The following is a 23,141-nucleotide window of genomic DNA, read 5'->3' on the forward strand; positions in this document are numbered from 1 at the left end:
TATATATATATATATATATATATATATATAACTTCAAATTTCCAAATAAATAGCCAATAATAAAAAATCTAACTTTAATACTATTAAAAAAAATTGGAGTATGTATGTGAGTCTCAGTGTTGGTTTATGGTTCCTTCTTTCTAGTTTGAGGTCTTGAAAGTTGAAAGAGTCTTGAAATGTCAATACTTATAGACATTGGACTTGTTAGGTTATCCGATTAAGTTGAATTGTTAAGTCTCACTCAGTAGCCCACGTTGTGGGAGGTAGGTCTGGATCTTTAGATTTGTATATAAAGTTTAGGGTAAATTACTATTTTGGTTCCTAAACTTTACCAAAAGTTTGTTTTTGGTTCCTAAACTTTAAAAAGTATTTTTTTTTTTTAATTCCTAAACTTTGTAAAAAGTTTTTCAATAGTTTAGAGGCAAAAATAGAGATGAAAAAAGAACATTTTTTTTTTTATAAATAATTTAGGGATGAAAAATAAACTTTTTGTAAAGTTTAAAGACATAAATAAAACATGTTCAATAGTTTGGGGATGGAAAATGAACTTTTCAATACTTTAAGAACAAAAAATGAACTTCTTAAAGTTTAAGGATGAAACCGTGCACCCTTCGTGTGGTGATCACTGTACAAGTATAAATGCTTGTGAGGTGTAGGGGGTAAAGGCCAGGGTTCAAGTCTCTAGGAAGGAGCTTCACACACATATACACTTAGATTAGGTTAAAGTAGAAATTTTATCTTGTATAAAAAAATAAAATAAAAAAAAACTGATGAAAAACAAACTTTTGATAAAATTCAGAGACCAAAATGGTATTTTACCTTAAAGTTTAATTTCTTTTGCAAAAAATAAAGAAATTAATGCAACTCATAGTGCATTGTTGGATAATCCATCATCCATCATTAGAAGGCGAAACTGCCTTCTGAACGTGCGGTGTCTTGGACTTGGGGAGGCAATTCGTGATGTGTGAGATATGCAATGTGCACAGTTCTTTTTTTGGTAAAGATTTGGGATTGTGAATTATTTTCGTGAAAAATTCTCTGACTCTAGACTTATTGAAAGAAGCGATATCTATTTGAAGTATTTAGATTCTTATTGTGTCCCCTGTCAATTGTGCTTAAAAATTGGTGCACTGAATTGGGTAGATGAAATTGCCAAGTTTTGTATCAAAATAAATAAATTGCCAGGTTTGTGCAATTGAAGAAAATAGTCTACATAAATTAATTTTGTGAAATTTCCTTTTGAAATATTTTATTTGATAAATTAGCAGTAAATTTGTCATTTGATGTTACTAGATGTTTGAGTGATTATTTTAAGTATTTATGAATATTTTATTTTGGTCTTCATCTTCCTCATCTCATTATTAGTGATTTTTCTGAGATTTTAAAGAAAATAAATTCATCGAGATTTTTAAGAAAATAAGTTCATTTTTGAGTTAAAATAAATTATTTACTTATTTATTCATTATTCACATAATGGATTATATTTTGGCAATATTTACACTTTTTTTTTTTCAAAAATTTTCCTCTACCTTTTATTTATTTATAATTTTTAAGAAAAAAGAGTTAAAATTATCATGCAACCAACACTTCTATTTGGGATTAGCCACCTATTTCCATTGTGTAGCTTCAAAGCCTTATTGAAAATTCTAAACTTAATTATGCATCCTTGCAATTTTGCGTGTAACATAAATTATATTTCCTAATTTTGTTTTATCTATATTTTTATCAATATATGATATATTTGCCATGAGGAAAAGAATAAGGATCCTGAAATATACTAAAGTTTGTTCCCCCTATTCTTTCTTCTCTTCTCTTCTCTTATTCCCTCTTCGGTCTTAATGTCACATAAGAGGAGTTGAAGTAAATCTTTTGGACTTTGATTTCAAACTGTAGTTTTTTTGAGTTTTTTATTAATTTTTTAGATACGTTGCCAGTGTTTTGGATGGTAGGAAAAAAAAAAAAAAAGGCATTGAGAAAGCAATTTTAAAACTAAAAAAAAAAAAAAAAAAAAAAATCCAATTTCTAACAAGGTTTTAAATGATGTACAACATGTTATAAAACTTTTCTTTGCATTTCGCATATTAGCACCTACTTAATTTTAATAACAACAAACATAAACATAATAATAAACAAAATAAAAATGGAATAATATCTATTCATATAGATACAAAAAGAAAAGTTTTTCTATTGATTCAAACGTTATACCTACAGGATACGAATAGAGAAAGAGGGAAAAAATGAAGATTTCACATAATACTTGTAATCAATAAACACAAACATAATATTAAAACTAATAATGATGGTAATCACGATGGTGATACTTCTTGATTGTGATTTTGGATTTAAAGCAATAACCTTAATCATAAGCCTTCATTATTTATCTTACCCAATTATTATAGGTTGCCAAGGGTGCATATTCTTTCATCATGCACTTTCGTCTTTAATAAATTGCACTTAACTCAACCAATGTGCTTGCCAACGGCAAATTGTATGGAATGGTTGCATTTGTATTTGAGAAATTAGACACCATGTACAATTAAAATGGAGATTTGAAAGCATTGATTTCCAAGACATTTTTCTGAATTTGACGGCAATTGAAAAGCAAGATAATTTTAAAGGGACACTCTTTTGTAAATTGCGGAAATTCTTTGAATTTTAAAAATGTAAAACAAATATTACAACCCCAGTTTTCATAATGGAGCGGAAATTTCCGATTGGGTTGCTTCAACCAAGAAAGAAATGTTATTCTTTATGTTTAATTGGTCTGAGCTTGTAACTAGATAGTCTTGTTTGCAAGACCCTATTTCAATTATGGTTGCCCCACTTAGCCTAAGTAGGTTTTCGAACTCTAAAAAGTTCTCATCAACATGAGTGGAGTAACACAAATCATAGAGATCTTCATTGTGGCTGCCTTAAATGATGATGTAATAATTTTCAATGACAAATTCGAAACAAGAATTTCCTAAATGAATTGGAAATGATGAGACACCTTGGCATTTGTCTGGTTTACCTTTTGCTGCTTCTTCAATATGAAGGATGCCAAGAGGAGGGTAATGACTCAAGGAGCAATCCTATTAAAAATATTAATGAGGTTGATGCATCTCCATAGATGTCCCCCTCATAAACCCCCAACCTTGTATTTTTTTTTTTAAATCTTTTGAGGAATTAAGTTGAACTCTTTTCTTCTACCTACACTTGGATGAACTCTAGTCAACCATAAAATATTTTTCGTTGAGACAACAATTTCTCTTATGGTTAGTTCTATTTTTTAATTGATATATATCATTAATGAGTACTTTTTCGAGGATATAGAGCTATCAATAACAATACACATAAACATAAACAAAATAACTATAAAAATCAATATAAGATAAAAACTATTGATCACCCTAAAATTCCAATTGTTGGCTAATTTATCTTTGATTGTAGAATGAAAATATTATTTTAAGTTAAAAAAGAACAAGATTAAAACTAATGATAGTAATCATACTTTGTGATTGTGATTGTTCTTTTAAGCAATGCCCAACAGCTTCCATCAAATGTTATTCCATATATATAAAGCCAACTTGAGAGAAAATTTAATTAGATTTCAACTGTAGGCTAATTTTGTGCCCTGTGTCCACTTAATCTTTTTAATCTTTGTGACAAGTGACTTAATGTGTGAAAAATACTAAGAGTCCAATATTAATGAACTATAAAAAAAAATAAAATGAAAACGAATCATATATTTACTTAAGAAAAACCACTGCATGCTTTATCTTATTAAAATTAGAATAAAAATGATCATAAGTAGTAATGTTAAACTTAAGCAGTAATTTTGACATCCATCTACCTTGAACTTCCTTACCTCACTGTAAGTTCTTCCCAGACTACTTCAAGGTTAGAGCAATATAAGACAAAAAAGAACTAATGAGATCTCTCAAGGTCTTTGCTTGAAGGTTAGAACAAGCTAAGCTAGATAAGAATTTGTATTAGACGTGAGCTCTCTTCTTTCCTTTTGTAGTTGCATGTAGCTCCTTGCCTGTAGTGTTAAGAGCACGATGTATAGAATTATAACCCATTACCTCTAGAAGCACCGTCGACATTGAATTTGAACCTTCTCAGAGGAGGTCTACTCCATCTTACAGCCATATATCAAAGAGATTTTGGCTTAACGATTGGAATACCCACCCCTTCCTAACGAACATTTATTTATTTATTTTTATAATTTGATTAATTATATATTTTTTTGGATAAAAATGTGTTTATATTTAAATTCATCCATCCGTATACATGGGTTGTAATTAAGATAGTAAAAATGAATATTGAAGATTCAATGCGATATTAACATATCCAGTGAAAAGCATCAAGAATGAAATTAGATAGAAAATGTACCATTGTAGTAATGGGATATTTTAGAGATTTTTTTTTTTTTTCTTTCCAACTCCATTAAAAACAAAATTGGTGATTGTTACTCATGGTCTCTTTCTCCTAATTAAGCTGTCGCCAAAATCACAAGTGCACTATAGTTTGGTTTATAAGATTTATATAACAAATATATTACTGTTCTGTTTGGGTAGAGAAATATATACCATTCCTACTACAATTAATTTGGAACAACTATTCATTAGTAATTTGAATTTCATTAATGAAATTGGTAATTGTTACACATTTTGTTGTTTTGTTTTGTTTTGGTAAATAAGGATAATTTATTCAGGAGAAGAAAAAGAGGGACTAGGGGACCCTGTCCGTTGGCATTAACTAGTGCCCAATCCAGAATAGAGTTGATGGGTCAGAGACTTTCACTTGCCAAGTTATACAAGGAGAAGCCGAGAATGCCCAATTGTGGGCCAAACCATTAAATAAGCGCTCTGAGCACGAGATGGGCTTGATAACAACACCAATTACAACTTCCACATCACCTTCACCGCAAGTAAGGCTGCCTTAGCTTGGGCTTGAAGCAGGGGAAGATGTGACAATGTTTATAGTGACTCTTTTATATTGGAGTAAAAAACATCTGGAAAGAAAACCAATGTTCTAGGGCAAAATGGGTAAATACCCTTAAATTTCAAATTACGTAGCAAAATTTCCTGTTTCAAAACTATCAAGCAAAATATCTCTGTTTTGGAATTCGATTTTAATAAAATCAAGTTACAGGTGAAACTCGATATCAGCAATGTCGAGTTCTATGCATATTTTGCTACTTAAATTTTTTTGAAAATTTCAGTGAAACTCGACATTACTAATGTCGAGTTCTACTTAAAAATACATTTAGAACTTGATTTTGAGGATATTGAATTTTACATAGAACTCGATTTTGTTAAAATCGAGCTCCAAAATAAGGGCATTTTGCTAAATAATTTGGAAAGTGTAGTTTTTTGCTACATAGTTTTAAAATTAAAGGTATTTACCTATTTTGGCCTATTCAATTGCTTTGACCTTTGAAGCAAGGAGAGTGAGGTCTAGTACTTTGAAGAAGTAGATTTCTTCAATCTTGGAGATATTTGGATTTCAGGAGATGAACCCATGTCTTATCTGCATAAGAGATCAAGGCTTTATTTAGAACATCGGTTCTTCTACGGCCAAGACCTTCAATTGATTTAAGTTTAAAAAGTGAAGACCATGCTCCCAGGTATGCTGGCTTTTTTGTAATATGAAAGTTTATTTGTCATTGGTATATGTGCCACATATTCTTTAGCAATTTTTGGAATAGACATTAACCCCTAATACGCCAAAACCTTTTGTGTTAGAGAGGTAAATCATCCTTAAGTGTACCAAGTAGAGAGTCTGGTTTAATGGTTTACTTCTTATATTATAGAGAACTAGTAAGTTTTTCGTGCGATGCACGGATACTGTTATAATGTTTTATGTAAATTTGTTTTTAGAAAATATTAGACATATATTATAGCATATTTATTATAAAACTTTGTTAGTAATGAGTTCATCATAAAAAGTAACAATTATAAATTGCTCACATATATCTATTATAATTATTTTGTTCAAGTAATAAGTAATAATTAAAACCACTAGGAGTAATATTGTATAATAAAAGTTGATAAAAGCATATTAATTCATTCTATATTATTGATTTTTATTATATGATGTAATAAAAAGCTTCATTACGAAATCTTTTTTTTTTCTTCAATCTTTGTTATTAAGGTATGGTGATGCTTGTTCTCATCATCAGTTTCTCTATCTTCAACGTTTGAAGTTTAGTCTGTCCATATTTGTTCAATTTTTGAGTTTTCATCATTTTTTTTTTCCTTTTGTTGCATCATTTGTGTTAATCACTAATGAATTGGCATCGAGAGATTTTTAATTGGATCTTACAAAGTTTGGACTTTGTCGCTAAGATTTTTCAAAGTATTTGCATTTATATTAAATTTCAATAATGTTACAGTTTTTTGTAAATATATATATATATATATTTTTTTTTTTTTTTTGTTAATTTTGGAATAGTGTAGCAAAAAGAATTAATATAGCATATTGAATTGTGTATTTTTTTTTCTTCCATGCCTTTTTATCATTTGAAGGTGCATAAAAAATCTTAGCAACTATGTAATTTTTAAAACCACCCTTTAGATTGAATTCATTCAAATGAGGTAGAGAAATCAATTTTTTTCCTAATTTTTTTTTTCAAATCACATGGAATTCGTTCTCCAATATCAATATTTTTACAATAATTTAAATAATTTGTACCTCAATTTATTTTTCAGCAAAATATCTTGTAGATTCAATTAGGATTTTCTCGGTATCTCAATCAAATATCACAAAATTTGTTTTGATAATTGCATCAAAAACTTCAATTTGAATCATGTATTTGAAGTAGTTTGCAATTGTATATATATAGTAGTTATAGTGAGATAAATATATTATAAACATTTGGAGGGTATGTAGTTAATGTGAGTGCCTCTAACTTTAGGATAGAAAGATTTATTTTTGTTTCACATTTTGCATACCAAAATGATTTTGCTTGTGGTTTGACATTCCTTTCACAAAGTACGCATAAAATGTAATACAAACTTATTATTGTATCAATATTACTTATTATTGCAATGCCCTAGCAGTTTACATCTTGCAATGAACTTTGAAATTAATATGTATTATTTTTTTAATGTAAATAATATAATGTATGATTATTTTTTTAAGTAAATGATGAGTATAAATTGAAATGATTAACAAACCTGTTTCGTAGGATCTCATTCAATGCATTTTATCTTTACTATTGTCTTCATAATATTTAAAGATAAATCCTCCTATGAATTTTTTTTTTTTTGCATGTATTTTTGGTATTTCTTGTATAGGATCATGTTTTTTACCATTTCTATCATTGAATTTTTTTAAAGAAAATATTAAGTTAATGGCATTTTGTGAGATAGTAAATGATATTTATTAGATTTTTTTGTTGTTATAAATTTTAGAAATATGCACTTGTCAATTATTTTAGCAACCTCAAGGGTCTTAAGATTTATATATATTTTTGTTGCACTGGTCGATGACAGAGAATTTGTCTGCATAAATTGCATAGAACATTATTAATAGACAAACGCATATTGAATTGAAATTGGGGAAAAATAAAGACATGATTTCATGAGGATGAGATTTTCTAGAAGTATCACCTATACGTGGGAGAGGAAGAAGAGAGTTTGTAAGAGGGTAAGAGTATTTGCTTTGATTTACACGTGGGAAGAACTGACTTGAGTTTTTCATAAGATTTGGTCTACTTTTAAAAGGTATTTTATTTTATAGTGAATTAATTTTGGTCTAATGGGTCTAATTGTCAAGAATAGCCCATATTTTATATAATAGTAAAAAGAAGTTACTATGATCTATTAGGTAACAGTAAAAAAAACTTAATAAAAAGAGGTAAAAAATTCTAAATTTATATAATAGTAAAAAGAAGTTACTATGATCTATTGGGTAACGGTTAAAAAAACTTAATGAAAAAAGGTAAAAAGGGTTAAATGCAATATTATAATGCCACATGGCAAGACAGTAAAAAGAAATTACTATGATCTATTGGATAATGGTTAAAAAAACTTAATGAAAAAAGGTAAAAAATTAAATGTAATATTAGAGTGTCACGTGGCAAGACATCATGCACTCTCACGTGAGGTCTCTGCTTTTATATATATATATATATATATATATATATATATTGATATTGATTGCTAATTTAAGAATTTATTTCACTTAAATATACCAGAATCCTAATAAGATCACACGCGCACACACACCCACACGAGAGGGAGTAGAAGAAAAAGAAAAATTCCTTTCATAAAAAAAGGAAGAATTCTTAAACCAAATATCTCAGCAAACCCGAGTTCAAAGATGAAGGAGGCCAAGAACCAGTTGTTGTTTTCCGTACCAATGATTCTTACCGGTATTATCTCTTACTCAATAACCACCACTTAAAGGTATAGAATATTTAGAAGATATACAAGTTTTGACAGAAGAAACAAATGTTTGAGGGCTAACCAATAGCAACTAGCATATCAAGAATATATCACTCTTGGAGACTCAGGGAACTGGTAATTAAGGATTTGAGATAACTTTCCCTCCATACTTGTTAGGATTCCTGCTGGAATGCCCAAGAAAATTTTGATGGAAATTCACAGCCATACCGCTAATCTGTTACATGTTATTAGACATATTATGGCCCAAAAAGACCATATACTTATAAAACAAGCAAACTAACCATGGGTAACATGTTAGTCTATGCTTAGCTTAGGGTTTTGAAGTAGATAATCCCTACATTAGGTTCATTGTGAAATGAAGTGCTTAGTAGCAAAGATGTAGCCGTTAAAGGCTTTTTGCTGTCTCTCTTTCAATCTCTCAATCATTCAAAAACTTCAACACATCTTCAATCTTGTTTACATCATCTCCTAACAAACATTTAATTGAATTCTGAACGCCTCAAAACCTTATCACTTAGTGAATCTGAACTGTTTTGATCACCTATATTAAGCCACCTGACTCTTGCTTTCTGTCTCAAGTAGCCTTGGCATTTCTCAAAGTCACAGCAATGATATTTTTCCCCTTTATGGCAGTGTTCTGATTTTGACCAGGATTATTAAACAGCCCCTATTGCACCTCTTCAAGATCTCTTTTTGCCTTGTTAAAATTTTCAGTCAAACCCCCATCCTGTTGCGTATTAGACTTTTCAAATAAAATGTTAAGCCACTTCATCTTTCTAAAAACTTTATGCATGGTCACACCATAGACTTCTCTGTTCGTAGTAATTCTGACTATATCCCACACTCAGTTCCCAAAAGTTGTAACACATTATTTCAGAACTTCATGTATTCAGTATTAGAGAGTATTTCTCTTTATTTTATGAAGGTAATATAAGTGCAGAATTTTCTTTCAAAAGCCATTAATTTTGCTATAGCAGAACTAAAGACACTCACAGCCTGGCTGCCAAGAAAAAGAAAGCTCAAACAAAATCTCTGATACAAGTTAACAGCAGGTATTTTTTGGCAAGTATTAACAACATATTAGCCTAGCTGGATCAATGATGATACATATATATGGACACTGGATATCCCAATTCAACAAAGGCATCTATTTCGAATAGTGTAACTGATCTTCATAGGCAATCCTCCGGGCATTTAAATTTTTCTCTTCACAACATCCACTTCACTTCTAATATTGTTTTTGTAAACTCTAGTATATTTCTTTACAACCAAATATTATATATAGCAGCCGACCAAGCTAGCACCATTAAATTTTTTTATAACTTTTGCGCTCAATCTTTCAGAATGTACTCATCCTCCAATTTCCAATCCGCTCATTTGATCTAAAAAATCTCATGCTCCTCTTCCAGCTCCTTCTCTAAATGAAAATTGACAAACAATTGCAGGCTAACTTTTCAATGATGCTCAAAAGTTGACTCTTACATTATAATTATTTGTTTTTCATTCTAGATTGGGTTAAGTGGATGTCTTGAAACACTTTGTGGGCAAGGATTTGGAGCAACATAATAAAGAACGTTGAGGATTCATTTACAAGCCTTTTCTATTATATCCATGCCCTTCTCTATCATCACAACCATCATCTGGTTCTATACAGAACCCATACTGATCCTACTTCATCAAGATACTGACATTGCAAAGATTGCCACTCTCTATATATGGTTTCTCATTCTTGGATTATTTGCATATGGCTTCCTGCAAAACATCTTGAGGTTTCTTCAGGCACAACCTAATTGTGTGGCCCCTGGTCATAGTCACAGGACTACCATTGGTTATTCATGTTGGAATTGCATATGCACTGGACATCTCTCAGTTTTGTGAGAGCACCAGTGCAGCTTCAGTTTCATTATGGTTATCAATCCATATGTTGGCCATCTATTTGACTTGTTCAAAGAAATTTGAGCGTTCGTGGCAGGGATTTTCATTGGAATCATTCCAATACATTCCTACAGACTTGAAACTAAGTGTGATTTTAATCCTATTGTGTCCACTATTCTTAATAAATTTTTTTTTCAAACCTAAAATTTGACATAGCCTTATTTTGATATCAGAATATATTTTAGAATGACAAGATATGAGGAAGTTTTGATAAGATAGAAATATGAACAAAACACTCACCAATGCTTGATGAAGTGGTTTAAATTTTAGAAATTATTCTTTATATTAGTGATATACCATGAATAAAAGAAATTCTAAACTGATCTCAAATTAAACAGGCTAAAAGAACCTGGTCCATATTGAAATTAGCATTGTGACTAAAATCAACCCAGTACATAAGTTGAACCCTAAGACATGGTATCAACCAAGGGGTTCTGGTTTTCTTAGCGGGACTGTTGAAAAACTCAAGAACAACCACTTCATTTATTTCTATTTGGTAAGTTTCACTGTCCTTTTCCCTGGCTATACCAATTATAGACCTGATCTTTTTGCTTTAATAATTCTTTTCTGGATTAAAACTTCAGCATGAATACAGAAGCCTTTGCTTACATGTTCTCATACGGTCTCAGTGCTGCTGTAAGTTTAGTTGGAATAATATCTTTTCTTAAGTTGTCTTATTCTTTTCAAGGTCCGCATTTTTATTTTTATTTTCAGTGGGCAGAACTTGAAGGAAAATTCCTCCAACCCAATATAAATGTGGCATTTGAAATAACCATCAACATGTACTTAGTCACATAAATTTTTACCAGTTATATGACTTGTTCAAATGATTTAATGAAGTAATTAAGCATATGTGGATGATCATCTAAGTGCCAAATAATTTGTTGGAAGAGATTCTTCAAAACTGTTTATAGGAAAACTTTGTCCTTTCTCTAGTATGTTCCAAATATTAAAAAAAATATTACACTTATTGGGACAGCACAAGCGTGTCAAATGAGTTAGGAGAAGGCCTTCCAATCGGGCTAAGAATGCCATGGGTGTGAGTCTAAAGCTCTCTCTCCTTGTTGTGGTTATACTAGTTTTGGCTATGGGATTTGGTCACAAAACATTTGTTGGTTTCTTCAGAGATAGTTCAAATATCATTAAGCAATTTACATCAATGATTCCTCTGTTTTTTATTTCAATTTTCATTGATTCAGTGCTAGGTGTCAAATCAGGTATGAATCTTACAATTTTATATGCCACATCATTTCAATTATATATTCTCAGTTTCAATGCTATTGCTTTTGATACTGCAGGGGTGGCCAGAGGATGTGGCTGGCAGCACTTGGCTGTCTATGTTAACTTCGCAACCATCCACATGAACTTTGAAAAGAAAGTTCTTGGGTTGGGTAGAAGCATAAATTTAAATAAATTGTTAGGTTCTAAATGTTTAGGATTAAATATTTAGACTTCTATTTTTATGTATGTTGGCAAACCAAGGTCAAAATATGTCTAGATTATGTATTAGACATTGCTCATGATAAGTACAAGTTAGGATTGAAGAACTTACAAGTTGCAAAAAGGAGAAGTTAATTTCAGTGAGGTTTGACTGATCGAAATTAGGCATTGATTGATCAAAAATTGCAGTCAAGATTTTATTTGCAAAATTTTATTTCTACCCAAGCACTATAAAAACATCTAGGGTTTTAAGTAAAATACTTCTTGGTATAAAAGGATAATCCTAACTACGTTTTAGAGGTTCTTGGATGACTTTGGAGGTGCTTTTGTGATATCTAAAATGTACTATGCCTTCTCTTGTCAAAGTTACTACCGGAAATCATTCTTATACCATTAGAACTGGTAGATCTGAAGTTGCTGCAACAAGATCATACATAGTTAATGATTTAAACCTTCAAAGGTGGTCTTGGAGTCACAAACTGAAGAGTTTGTGTTGCTAAACCTTTGAGTAGGATCTCAGAGTCACAAACGGAGAGTTTGTGTTCAACAAATCTAAGATAGAAGAGTATGTGGATTCGAAGCTGCATATGTTCGTATTAGTAAGTTCTACATGAGATAGCTTTAGATTTAGGGTTTAAATCTATTGTAATCTTCAATTTTATCATAGTGGATTTGTTTACATTGAGGATAGCTAGGTTAAATCCTCCCTAAGTTTTTACCTTGAAACGGTTAGTTTCATTAGTTTTCCTAGGTAATCATATTACTGTCGTTTTTATTTTTCCTCAGTAAGTAATATGTTTGCATGTGTTTAACCTAAATCTCATAATTAACCTAAGTAAATACTTGGCTAATTCATTAGGTTAAACAAATCTAGTTTGTAGGGATCTAAACAAACAAACATAAATGATTCAAAAGAAATATTTATTCAATTCTGCATATTCCAACATGCCCAATGGTGGGGCAGACCATTAAATGAGCATTTGAATGGACCATCCTGAGCACAAGATGTGCTTGATATCAGAGCATCAATTACAAATTTGGCATCACCTTCAAAGAGAATGGATTGACATCCTTGATTTGCAGCAATGGAGGCCAAGAGTAAGGCTGCCCTTAGCTTTGGCTTGAGCAGGGGAAGATGCGAAAATCTTTTCAATTACTCTTTTATTTTAGGGACCTAAATGATGGAATCTTCAGATGGGGTTGATGGAATATGGATTTTTTGAATGTGGATGGCTGTATTTGAATTTGGGGAAATGAACCCACGTCTTGTCTGCATTAGAAGCAACTGATCAACCAAACTTAGAGATCAAGGCTTTATTTAGATCATCAGTTCTTCTGAGGCCAAGACCTTCAACTACTCTCGGGTATAGGTGCCTATCTGAATAGCTAAAACCCCCTGAATGGCTAAAACCCCAGAAAAGTATGTTGTCTATTTTGTGGCAGATGCTCTTTCAAATTAATAACAATGTTCATTTGTTATTGGTAGGTGCCAGGGAAATTGCTATTGATACTCTTAGCAAATAATTAAACCCCTGCTAACCAATTCTAAGTCATAATCACTTTTACCCTAAATTAACAATTAATGCTTAATATAAGTGATTAACCAATTTTCATTGCATTGCATGCATATTCAAATAGCAATAAATGAATATAAAGCAATATAAAGTAAGGAATAAAAGAAGGGAAGGAAGCCAAAAATAACACCTAATGTGTTATTGAAGAGAAAATCAGACTTTTCGATGACAAACCTCTTCTAAGCACCACCATTGAATCTCCATTAGTGAATAATTGCAATGCTGGTTTCCTAAAGACCATCCAAGCCTAAAGTTCCCCTAGTACTTGAGCCCTCCAATTTCCAGCTATAACCAAATTTATCAAAGTCCTTTCTTCACCTAGTATTGGAGTCCCTGCATTGAGCAGCCACAGTAAGCCACCAAGACCTCTTGGATATGTGGTGCAGCTTCTCTAATAATTTCCAGCACCAATCACTCAAGGAATATCACTCAAAGGGAACATGGAGTGTTTGGAAAGTTACCTCTCAAGATATGGAAATGGTGAGAGGGAAAGAGAAGAAAAAAGGCTATGGATTCACTCAAGGAATATGGGTTTTCTCTCTCTCAAAGGATGAGCACAATAAACTCTCACAATGGTTCACAATCTGCTCTATAGGGTTTTCTCTCTAGCTCTCTTGCAGATTGGAATGAGTTGTTTTTTGGATAAGAATGATATGACTGCAAATAAGAATGTAGTGTGGAAAGTCTATCCTCGAGCAGGTTGTGACTTGCATAAATACAAATGCTTCCTTTTTTTTGCCACATGTCCACCTTACAACCTAGGATGCAGCTTGCAAGGGCAACTCGAACTACTCAACAAGAGCAGCAAGGGCTCAACCACTAAAGTAAATCTACCCCAATAGATTGCAATCCCCAATCCAAATTAAGAAGATTTACAAGTAAATTTGGTATGAAATAAAGCCAACAAAACATGGACTTTATAGGTGCCATAAAGTTAGCATTTTAAGTGTACCAAGAAGATAATTTGGTTTAATGGTTTTTTTCTTCTTAGATTGGACTAACAATGGACATTGAAGAGGTAATAGAAATGGCAGTATTTACACCATATGAGATTCTTGGGAAAGTGTTCAAAATGAATATGAAACCCCAAGATTATGATGTCAATAACAAATGCTGCCTATCGACCTTGAATCATTGTAATTGTAACATTGTTAACCGAGCATTTTCTTTGGCTAAGTTTAGAGGACTCTGTATCTAACCCAATCTGCCTTTCAGTAAACGCTGGTTTCCTTGGATGGGGAAGATCAACAATCTCACTTTTAAGCATGGAAATTACAGTAGATGCAGTTGGCCTATCTTTGGCAAATTCTTGCACACACAACAAGCCAACATGTATGCATCTCAAAATCTGCATTTCATAGCATGGTTCAGATATCATTGGGTCTATTAAGGCCACAATGTTGTCTGCTTTCCACAATTTCCATGCCTGGAAACATAAAAAGAGGATTGAAATTCTTAGCATCAATAACAAAACTTAAAAGAGACAAGCATTGAAGGTTGTAAAAAGTAAGGGAATGAGATAAAGATGACTTACATGTCCTAAAAGGCTCATGGATTGCTCATCATGATAAAAGCTAGAGTTTTTTCTTCCACTAACTATCTCTAGTAACAACACTCCAAAGCTGAAGACGTCTGATTTCTCTGAAAATCGTCCTTCCATTGCATATTCAGGAGACATGTAGCCACTAAATTTCAACAAAACACAACCAAATCTTGTAATCTCTAATATTAGCATTAGTATCTAATTGAATTGGAAAATCTGAAAGGCACTTACTAAGTTCCAACGACCCTATTAGTATTGGCTTGGTCTTCATTACTTCTAAAAATCCGGGCCATACCAAAATCTGATATTTTTGGATTTAGATCTTTATCCAACAAGATGTTACTTGCCTTTAGATCTCTATGAATAATTCTTAATCTAGAATCCCTATGAAGATATAACAGACCTCTACCAATTCCTTCTATAATGTTGAAGCGTTTTCTCCAATCTAGTAGTATTTCTTTGTGTGAATCTATTGAATTTGAACAAAAGAAACAAGAGAAAGAAAGTGAGGTTTAAACTTACAAGGTGGATGAACATGAAGAAGAAGAACATTTGGTTGAAATCATCAAAAAAACTGTTTCAATTGAAGTACCATAACAAAGAATATTGTTTGATTGTCTCAAAATACACTACTTTTGTCCACAATTTAAAAAAAAAATAATGTAATATATTTTTGTAATAAGATATGATATCAAAATTAACTAACCAAAGAGAAATGCATCCAAACTTTTGTTTGGCATGTATTCATAGATTAACATCCTCTCTTCCCCTTCAACACAACAGCCAAGGAGCCTAACAAGATTCCGATGTTGGAGCTTAGAAATTACTACCACCTCATTCATAAACTCTTCCAACCCTTGTCCAGAAGATTTGGAAAGTCTTTTTATTGCAATTTCTTGCGCATCTGACAATTTTCCCTACAAACAAACATCAAATTGTTAAAATACATATTCACTATCAGACAAGAAACTCTACAAGAGCAACCATTACTCTGTATACGGGACCAAATCCACCCTGCCCAAGCTTGTTAGATTCATGGAAGTTGTTTGTTGCACTCGCTAGCTTCACAAAATCGAATAGTGGTAGTTCCTGGACTTTCACTTGGTTCAGATTGTCTCCAAGCATGTCTTCACTTGGAAATTTTTTATGTGCTTCTCTATTGAACATTAACATCTCCTTCTCTTTCTTTCTCCTTGCTGATTTCCACTAACATTTGTGAGTATAATATACAGCAACATTTCCAAGTACATTGTTTCAGTTCTAGTCAGAATATTACCTTTGTGTTTAGCAATCCACCTCCACAATAAGTACGTGAAGATTGAAATGAAAATTGTTCCTATGATAACTGTAATAGTGACAATTTTCCTCACATCTCCATTTGTATCTGTAAATCATAAAATCGCATTACACTAATTCAAAAAAAATAGATGACTAATTATGTTTTCTTTTCCATTTGGGGGTCAAATAAATTGAATTTGACAAGGATTTCATTAGGCTTTTTTTTTTTTGGGGGAGGGGGGGGGGGGGTGTTCGTTATGGGTGCATGATTTGAAGCATAAGATAAATTTTTGACAGAGAGCAAAACAACTCACCAAGTTCTGAATGGGCAACACGAATATAAAGATCAACTCCCCTACCGTTAGAGAATTTCTGTGTGTCAATTAAGGTTCGAGTCCATGTCATACAACCTGTACCTGAATCAAATGCATAAGCTATACAAGAACAATTCTGCAAACACTGCTGCCTGCAATCATCTTCCTGAGCAGCTGACCATTCTACAAAGTCTGGCACCTTCATCATGTTCAGTTTCAAAAACCCATCCATTTTGCCAGCTTCACCACTGGTGTTCACCCTCCCACACTGCAACGGTGTCCTCCTCACACATCCACTAGTCCAATTTTGTCTATTCCATTCTTCTTTGTTGTTTGGCTCAAACCCCTCTAAACAACTGCAAATTGGGGAACTCATTGAATTACAGCTTCCAAATGCACCACACGTACCATAAACATCACACACACTGACCATAGCTTTCCACACAACCTCCCAATCCTCCTTCACACTATCCCAATATCTTGCCTCTGTATTTCCTTGCGTAGTCAGGACATAGTGTGACAAAGAATCTTTGACAGTAGAAGCAGTTAAGTAAGAAGTCCCATCTTGATTATCTACAAGACCAAATCTGTCGTGAAATACAGGATATATTGGTATTCCAATGAACATCTGACCATTCCATGGACCACTGCGGAAATATGGTCTACCATCTTTCCAAATGAATGACTGAGTGAGACTTTGACGATAGATTCCGGCAGTGAAGCTTCCGATGGATGGATCAGAAGGGCTTTTCCATGATGTCAACTGCACTTTCTCACCTGTTCTTTCATTAGTACTAATTTTCATCTCGGGTAAGCTTGTATGAGAAGGATTTTTGAAACTCTCCCATAGGATTGTCCCTATAGTGTTTTCTTTTAAGACAAGGTTCCCCGAATCTAAAAGCTGGGCACTTGAATTGGCAACAGAGTTGTTAACATTCGATGACCAAAGAATCTCCTTTTGTCCATTTAATACTACAAGGTTGCCATCCTCAGATGTAGTAAGAACCCCAGAAGAATCCTTGAGAGGTTTCTGTCTTTTCGCTACCCATACGACTGTGAATGCAGAAATGTTGTTATACCAAATCCCTAGGTAGCGGTTGGTAGAATTTACTGGGCTGAAAAATCCCATTTTGAAAACACCTCCATTGGAGATAATGTAGTCATTGTCTTTGTCTTTGATGGATTGAGAAGATCTGATGGTGTCTACAGCAACAACGCATAAGTTCAAACAAAGGCAACAAAGGACAGACAAGAAGTTAAGAAGTCCCATAGATTCGTTTGAACCTACTTGGTGTGAGAATTCAGTAAAGGGATCAGGGAGGCCCTCTTTATCTACCCATCCATGGTGAATCTGCTTTTATTTCTTCTCTGCATCACAAAGTTGGAAATTATGATTTCTGTGCAAAAGTGGCTTAGGTAAAGTGTGTGTAACAGACAAGCTACTCCAGACTTTCGTGAGTCTACTCTAACATCGCAGTAAGTCAAGGCTTTGTCCTGGCAAAAATATTTAAATACTACTATTTTTTGAAATTATTAATATTTTACATATTTAATAATATACTATTTTTGATACTCAAGTTTGACATGAAACAAAAGTTTACGGAAATTGAGTATCTTACAGAAGTTCACTTTTGTTTCAAACTCTTTCGCTTCTTTTTCCCTATCTTTTCCCACGTGACCCTGACAATAGACAGAAAAATGAGAAACCCACAGTCACAATTTGACTGTGTGAGTGCAATCACACAGCCTCAATTGTAGACTGTGATTGCAATCACACAGCCACAATTGTTGACCGTTTGAGTGCTGTGGGAATTGCGGTTGTTCTTACATGGTACTCGAGTATCATAAATTGGAGTATCATAATCAAGTTCCGTGTGGCATTTTTTGTAGTACTCGATTTGATTTTTTTAAATTCGAGTTATATGTGAAGCTTGAGTTTCAAAAATTTAAATTAAAAAAAAGGTGATAAATTATTAAATATTTTTTAAATAGTGATAAAACACTAAAGGTAGTTCTTAAGAACCTTAGAAGAATCCTTGTAGAGTTTCTGTCTTTAGCTATCCATACGAATGTGAATATTGAAATGTTATTAAACCATATTCCAAGATAGCAATTGGTAGAATTTACGGGGCTAAAGAATCCGAGTTTGAAATCACTCCCATCGAAGATTATTTAGTCAGATTCTTTGATGGATTGTAAAGACATAGTTGTGTCTATGGCAAAACCAAAATCTAAGCAAAAGCAACATAGCAAACACTAGAAGAACTAGTATGTTGGTATTTCAATCAAGTCGCATCCATGGTCAGTGAGGGTGTCCTTTAACCCGAGGACAAGGGGCACGATAAAGGTTGACTCCAAAACAGCAACAAAGCTGTGTTTAGACAATGATTCTGGTTTGTGAGAATGATGATTTTGGATGCCAGGAGCAGTCATTGCTTCTTTCACATAAAACGTGAAACATCAATTTGGACACCGCCCATTTTGACTACAACGTGAAAGTTGAAACATTCAAATCCAATCTATATATTACTAATACTAAATGTCCAAGCATAGCATTTAATGTTGCTATGCTTCCGTTGAGTCACATCAGCAGTTATGTTATTACCCCATTTTTTTCTAAAATTCTTCCATAATTTAAAAATATTTTTTTCTAAAATTTTCCCATAATTTTAAAATACTATTAAAAAAAAGATTTCCCACCCTATCTACATCATAAAGTCCAATCTTATGTTAATGCTATTAATGTTGTCCATCATAAAGCCCAAACCCAAGCCGAATAGTCTTTAATGCTAACCCCCTTGTGTCTCCCCTTCTTCTCCTTTTGCTCTTCCTATCTTTCACGCTTTCAAAACTACAGAATATCACCTTTCTAACTCCAAACTATCTCTCTCCCCTCCTACCAAGAAGACTTCTTAAATTAAGCTTGTGGGGAGTAAAAGGACCCAAGCGGGCATTTGGGCCATTGGGCTCTAGCAAGGAGGGCCGATCTTTCCTTGAGCTAAGAATTTGTTAGCACTGCGAATCGGCCCATACGCCGAGGGTCCGAGGACACATCCGAGGGTGAGTTTCTCCTCAGACAGACACAAGAGAACTCGGAGATTCACTACGAAGGTCAAGGCAGAATTCTGGAAAGACTGTTGGTTAAAAGGGGGAAACCCTGAACCTTCTAGATACGCCGATGTTAGAAAAATATTAAGAGCAAAAGCTGCCACCTCCACATTAAAGGCCCAACACCTACCTCCCTGGCCGCATTAATGGGGAAGTGACCCCTGAACAGTAGAACTGAAACTTCTGATCACTATTCAAAGGCACTGAGAGAAGAAATATCTAGGGGGAGGGGGTTTGAGCAACACGTGGAAAAAGCATTAGGAAAGGAAGTATTTAAGGAGGATGGAAGAACCAAAAAGGGGAGGAAGATTTGTAATCTTTAAGAAAAAAAGAGAAATAATATAGAAGTAGTCCTCGGCTCACGTCCGAGGAGATCCACCTGCAATTATCATTCATTATCTACAAGTGTTTGCACCCCATAGCCTGTTATCAATTTCTCAGTACTTCTAATCTAGATTTCAAGCCCACACTCTACAAATTTCATTGTTTAAGGCTCATTGGGCCTGAGCCCATAATAATCTTTGGGTCCAGGTGCAAGTGTGCACTTACAATTGGCGCTGTCTGTGGGAATCTAGTCTGAAAGGAGCTGGGATACGATGGCAGGCCTAGGTTCTCACCATGCAGAATCACAGGGATCACAACCGGAGGATCTTTTCGAGCGTCTTGAGCATAGATTGGGTCGAGAGGGAAGCGTCCATACAGAATACCCTAGGGCTAGCCATACTCATGGTGGGGGTAGCACCACCCACGAGGATGGTGCTAAAGCCATGCAGAAGGAGATTAATCGTTTGAAAAGAAAGCTGCGCCGCGCCAGACGTAGACCTTCACCGTCCTCATCTAATCCTTCCTCAGCGGAGGTTCGGGGAGGTAGTTACAGCTCGAGGTCATACTCACCCCCCAGCGCAATGTCCTCTTGTGAGGAGGATGACCCGCCAGCTCGCAGACACAAGAAACTTCCTTCTAGGGGCTTGGGGAACGATGCTATGAGTCGGGCATTGCACCAACTTTCCAAATCTCCATTCTCACGGAGGATTGAGAAGGGGAGGCTCCCCAGGAGATTCACCCAGCCCACCTTTACCATCTACAATGGCCGGACTGATCCGGTGGAGCACGTAAGTCACTTTAACCAGAGGATGGCGGTGCACTCTCATAACGAGACCCTGATGTATAAAGTTTTCCCCTCTAGCTTGGGACCTATTGCTATGAGGTGGTTCAACGGCCTTAAATCGGGGTCTGTAGGTTCGTTTGGGGAGCTTACTAGAGCATTCATTTCGCGGTTTATTATGTGTAGCAGAGTGCCTCGGCCATTGGACTCGCTGTTATCCATGACCATGAGGGAAGGGGAGACGTTGAAAGCATACTCCAACCGGTATTGGGAGATGTTTAACGAGATAGATGGTGATTTTGATAAGGTGGCGCTCAATACCTTTAAGGTAGGTCTTCCTACTGATCACGATTTGAGGAAGTCCTTGACCAAAAAGCCCGTCCGCAGCGTACGTCACCTCATGGATCGAATTGATGAATACAAAAGAGTAGAGGAAGACCAGCAGCAAGGAAAGGGTAAGGAGAAGGTTATCCCGCAGGAGAGAAGGGATTTCAGGTCGGACAGATACCACAACAACAAGCCGAGGAGAGATTACATCGGGCAGTCCGGCTCGGCAGCATCTCAGGCCGTGAACACTGTGTTCCGAGAACCAGTACACCAGCTACTGGAGAAAGTTCGTAAGGAGCCCTTCTTTAGGTGGCCTAGTAAGATGGTAGGAGACCCCGCGAAAAGGAATCAGAACCTCTTTTGCCAGTACCATCAGGACGTGGGCCACACTACCGAGAATTGTCGGACCCTTTGGAACCACTTGGAGCAGCTTGTCAGTGAAGGAAAACTGAAGCAGCACCTGTGTCAACCTAACGGGCAGGGCAGTCAATTCGGCTCAAACAATCAGAAGAATAATCAATCTCGGCCGGCATTGGGAACAATTAACGTTATCTTCGCTGCGCCTGGTAGGACCGGCTCAGGTCCCACTAGGGTGATGACGATTTCCCATTCTCAGGCCGAAGAGGCAGGCTGCAGGCTGAAGAGGTTGAAGGTGACTTTACCCATCTTGGGATTTTCAGAGGAGGATAAGGTTGGTACCATTCAACCCCATAACGATGCTCTTGTGGTCACTCTCAGGATAGGGAATTATGATGTGAAGAGGGTGATGGTTGATCAGGGCAGCGGTGCAGATATCATGTACCCTGATTTATTTAAGGGGCTAAGGTTGAGGCTGGAAGATCTTACTCCTTATGACTCGCCACTCATAAGCTTTGAAGGAAGGGCCGTTGTGCCGAAGGGATAGATTCGTTTGCCCGTTCAATCCGGCTCAGAAACGATTGAGGTGGATTTCTTTGTGGTCGACGCGTACTCCCCATACACAGCCATCCTCGCCAGGCCATGGCTGCACGCTCTAGGAGCCGTCTCCTCCACCTTGCATGTTAAGGTTAAGTTCCCCTCTGGGGAATATGTTGAAGAGATCCTCGGCAGCCAGTCGGTGGCCAGGCAATGCATATCGGCCGCAGTGCTTCATCAGACAGAAGCCGAGTCATCGGCTTTGCTCATCCAAGACTCATAGCAATTAACAGCTCCGGATGTACCTGGAGTGGTGACAGGAGAGGAGGTTCTTTGTGAGGAGTTAGAGAAGTTTTTAATAGTGGATGACCCAGAGAGGTTCTTCCAAGTTGGCATACGTTTACCACACCAGGAGAAGATGTAGTTGTTGGATTTTCTGAAATGTAATATTGATGTTTTTGTGTGGGACCCATATGAGGCTCCAGGCGTAGATCCGAGCTTCATTTGTCATCATTTAAATGTCAACCCTGCCATTGTTCCGAGAAGGCAGCCACCTCGGCGTTCTTCCAAGGAACATTCCGATGCTATCAAGGAGGAGGTGCTCAAACTCAAGAGGGCTAGGGCTATTAAAGAAGTTTTCTACCCTGAATAGTTGGCGCATACGGTTGTGGTCAAAAAAAAGAATGGAACATGGAGAGTATGTGTGGACTTCACAGATTTGAACAAGGCCTGCCCCAAGGATTCGTTCCCAATGCTGCGTATTGATCAGCTTGTGGACGCCACTATCGGACATCCTCGTATGAGTTTTTTGGATGCCTTCTAGGGTTACCATCAGATTCCATTGGCATTGGAGGATCAAGAGAAGACTGCTTTCATTACTCCGATAGGAAACTACCACTATAAGGTCATGCCGTTTGGGTTGAAGAATGCTGGGGCTACCTACCAAAGAATGATGACCAGAATGTTCAAACAGCAACTAGGGAAGACCATTGAGGTATATGTGGATGATATGGTGGTGAAGAGTAAAACAATACCTTCACACGTGAAAGATCTGGCCGACACCTTCTAGGTGCTAAGAAAGTACAAGTTGCGTCTTAACGCCTTAAAGTGCTCCTTTGGCGTGGGATCTGGAAAGTTCTTGGGATATATGATTACTCATAGAGGCATAGAGGTAAACCCAGTGCAGGTCAAGGCTATTCAGGATTTGCAGTCGCCTCGAAACCCAAA

General features: G+C 35.2%; 1 protein-coding gene and 1 pseudogene across 1 annotated transcript; one reads left to right on the top strand and one right to left on the bottom strand.

The window, feature by feature from the left end:
* Positions 1-9,509: 9,509 nt before the first annotated feature.
* On the top strand, positions 9,510-13,295 carry LOC142635783 (protein DETOXIFICATION 18-like; annotated as a pseudogene).
* Positions 13,296-14,292: 997 nt separating this feature from the next.
* On the bottom strand, positions 14,293-17,931 carry LOC142633908 (G-type lectin S-receptor-like serine/threonine-protein kinase At1g11300). The gene is made up of 7 exons (XM_075808167.1): positions 16,481-17,931; positions 16,165-16,272; positions 15,879-16,084; positions 15,595-15,805; positions 15,120-15,357; positions 14,880-15,030; positions 14,293-14,771 (listed from the first exon to the last, which is right to left on the bottom strand). The coding sequence occupies exons 1-7, from the start codon at positions 17,748-17,750 to the stop codon at positions 14,463-14,465; spliced, it is 2,493 nt and encodes an 830-aa protein (XP_075664282.1). The 5' UTR covers positions 17,751-17,931; the 3' UTR covers positions 14,293-14,462.
* Between the last annotated feature and the right edge of the window lie 5,210 nt (positions 17,932-23,141).

The sequence above is a fragment of the Castanea sativa genome, chromosome 5, assembly GCF_040712315.1.
Source record: "Castanea sativa cultivar Marrone di Chiusa Pesio chromosome 5, ASM4071231v1".
Lineage (NCBI taxonomy): Eukaryota > Viridiplantae > Streptophyta > Magnoliopsida > Fagales > Fagaceae > Castanea > Castanea sativa.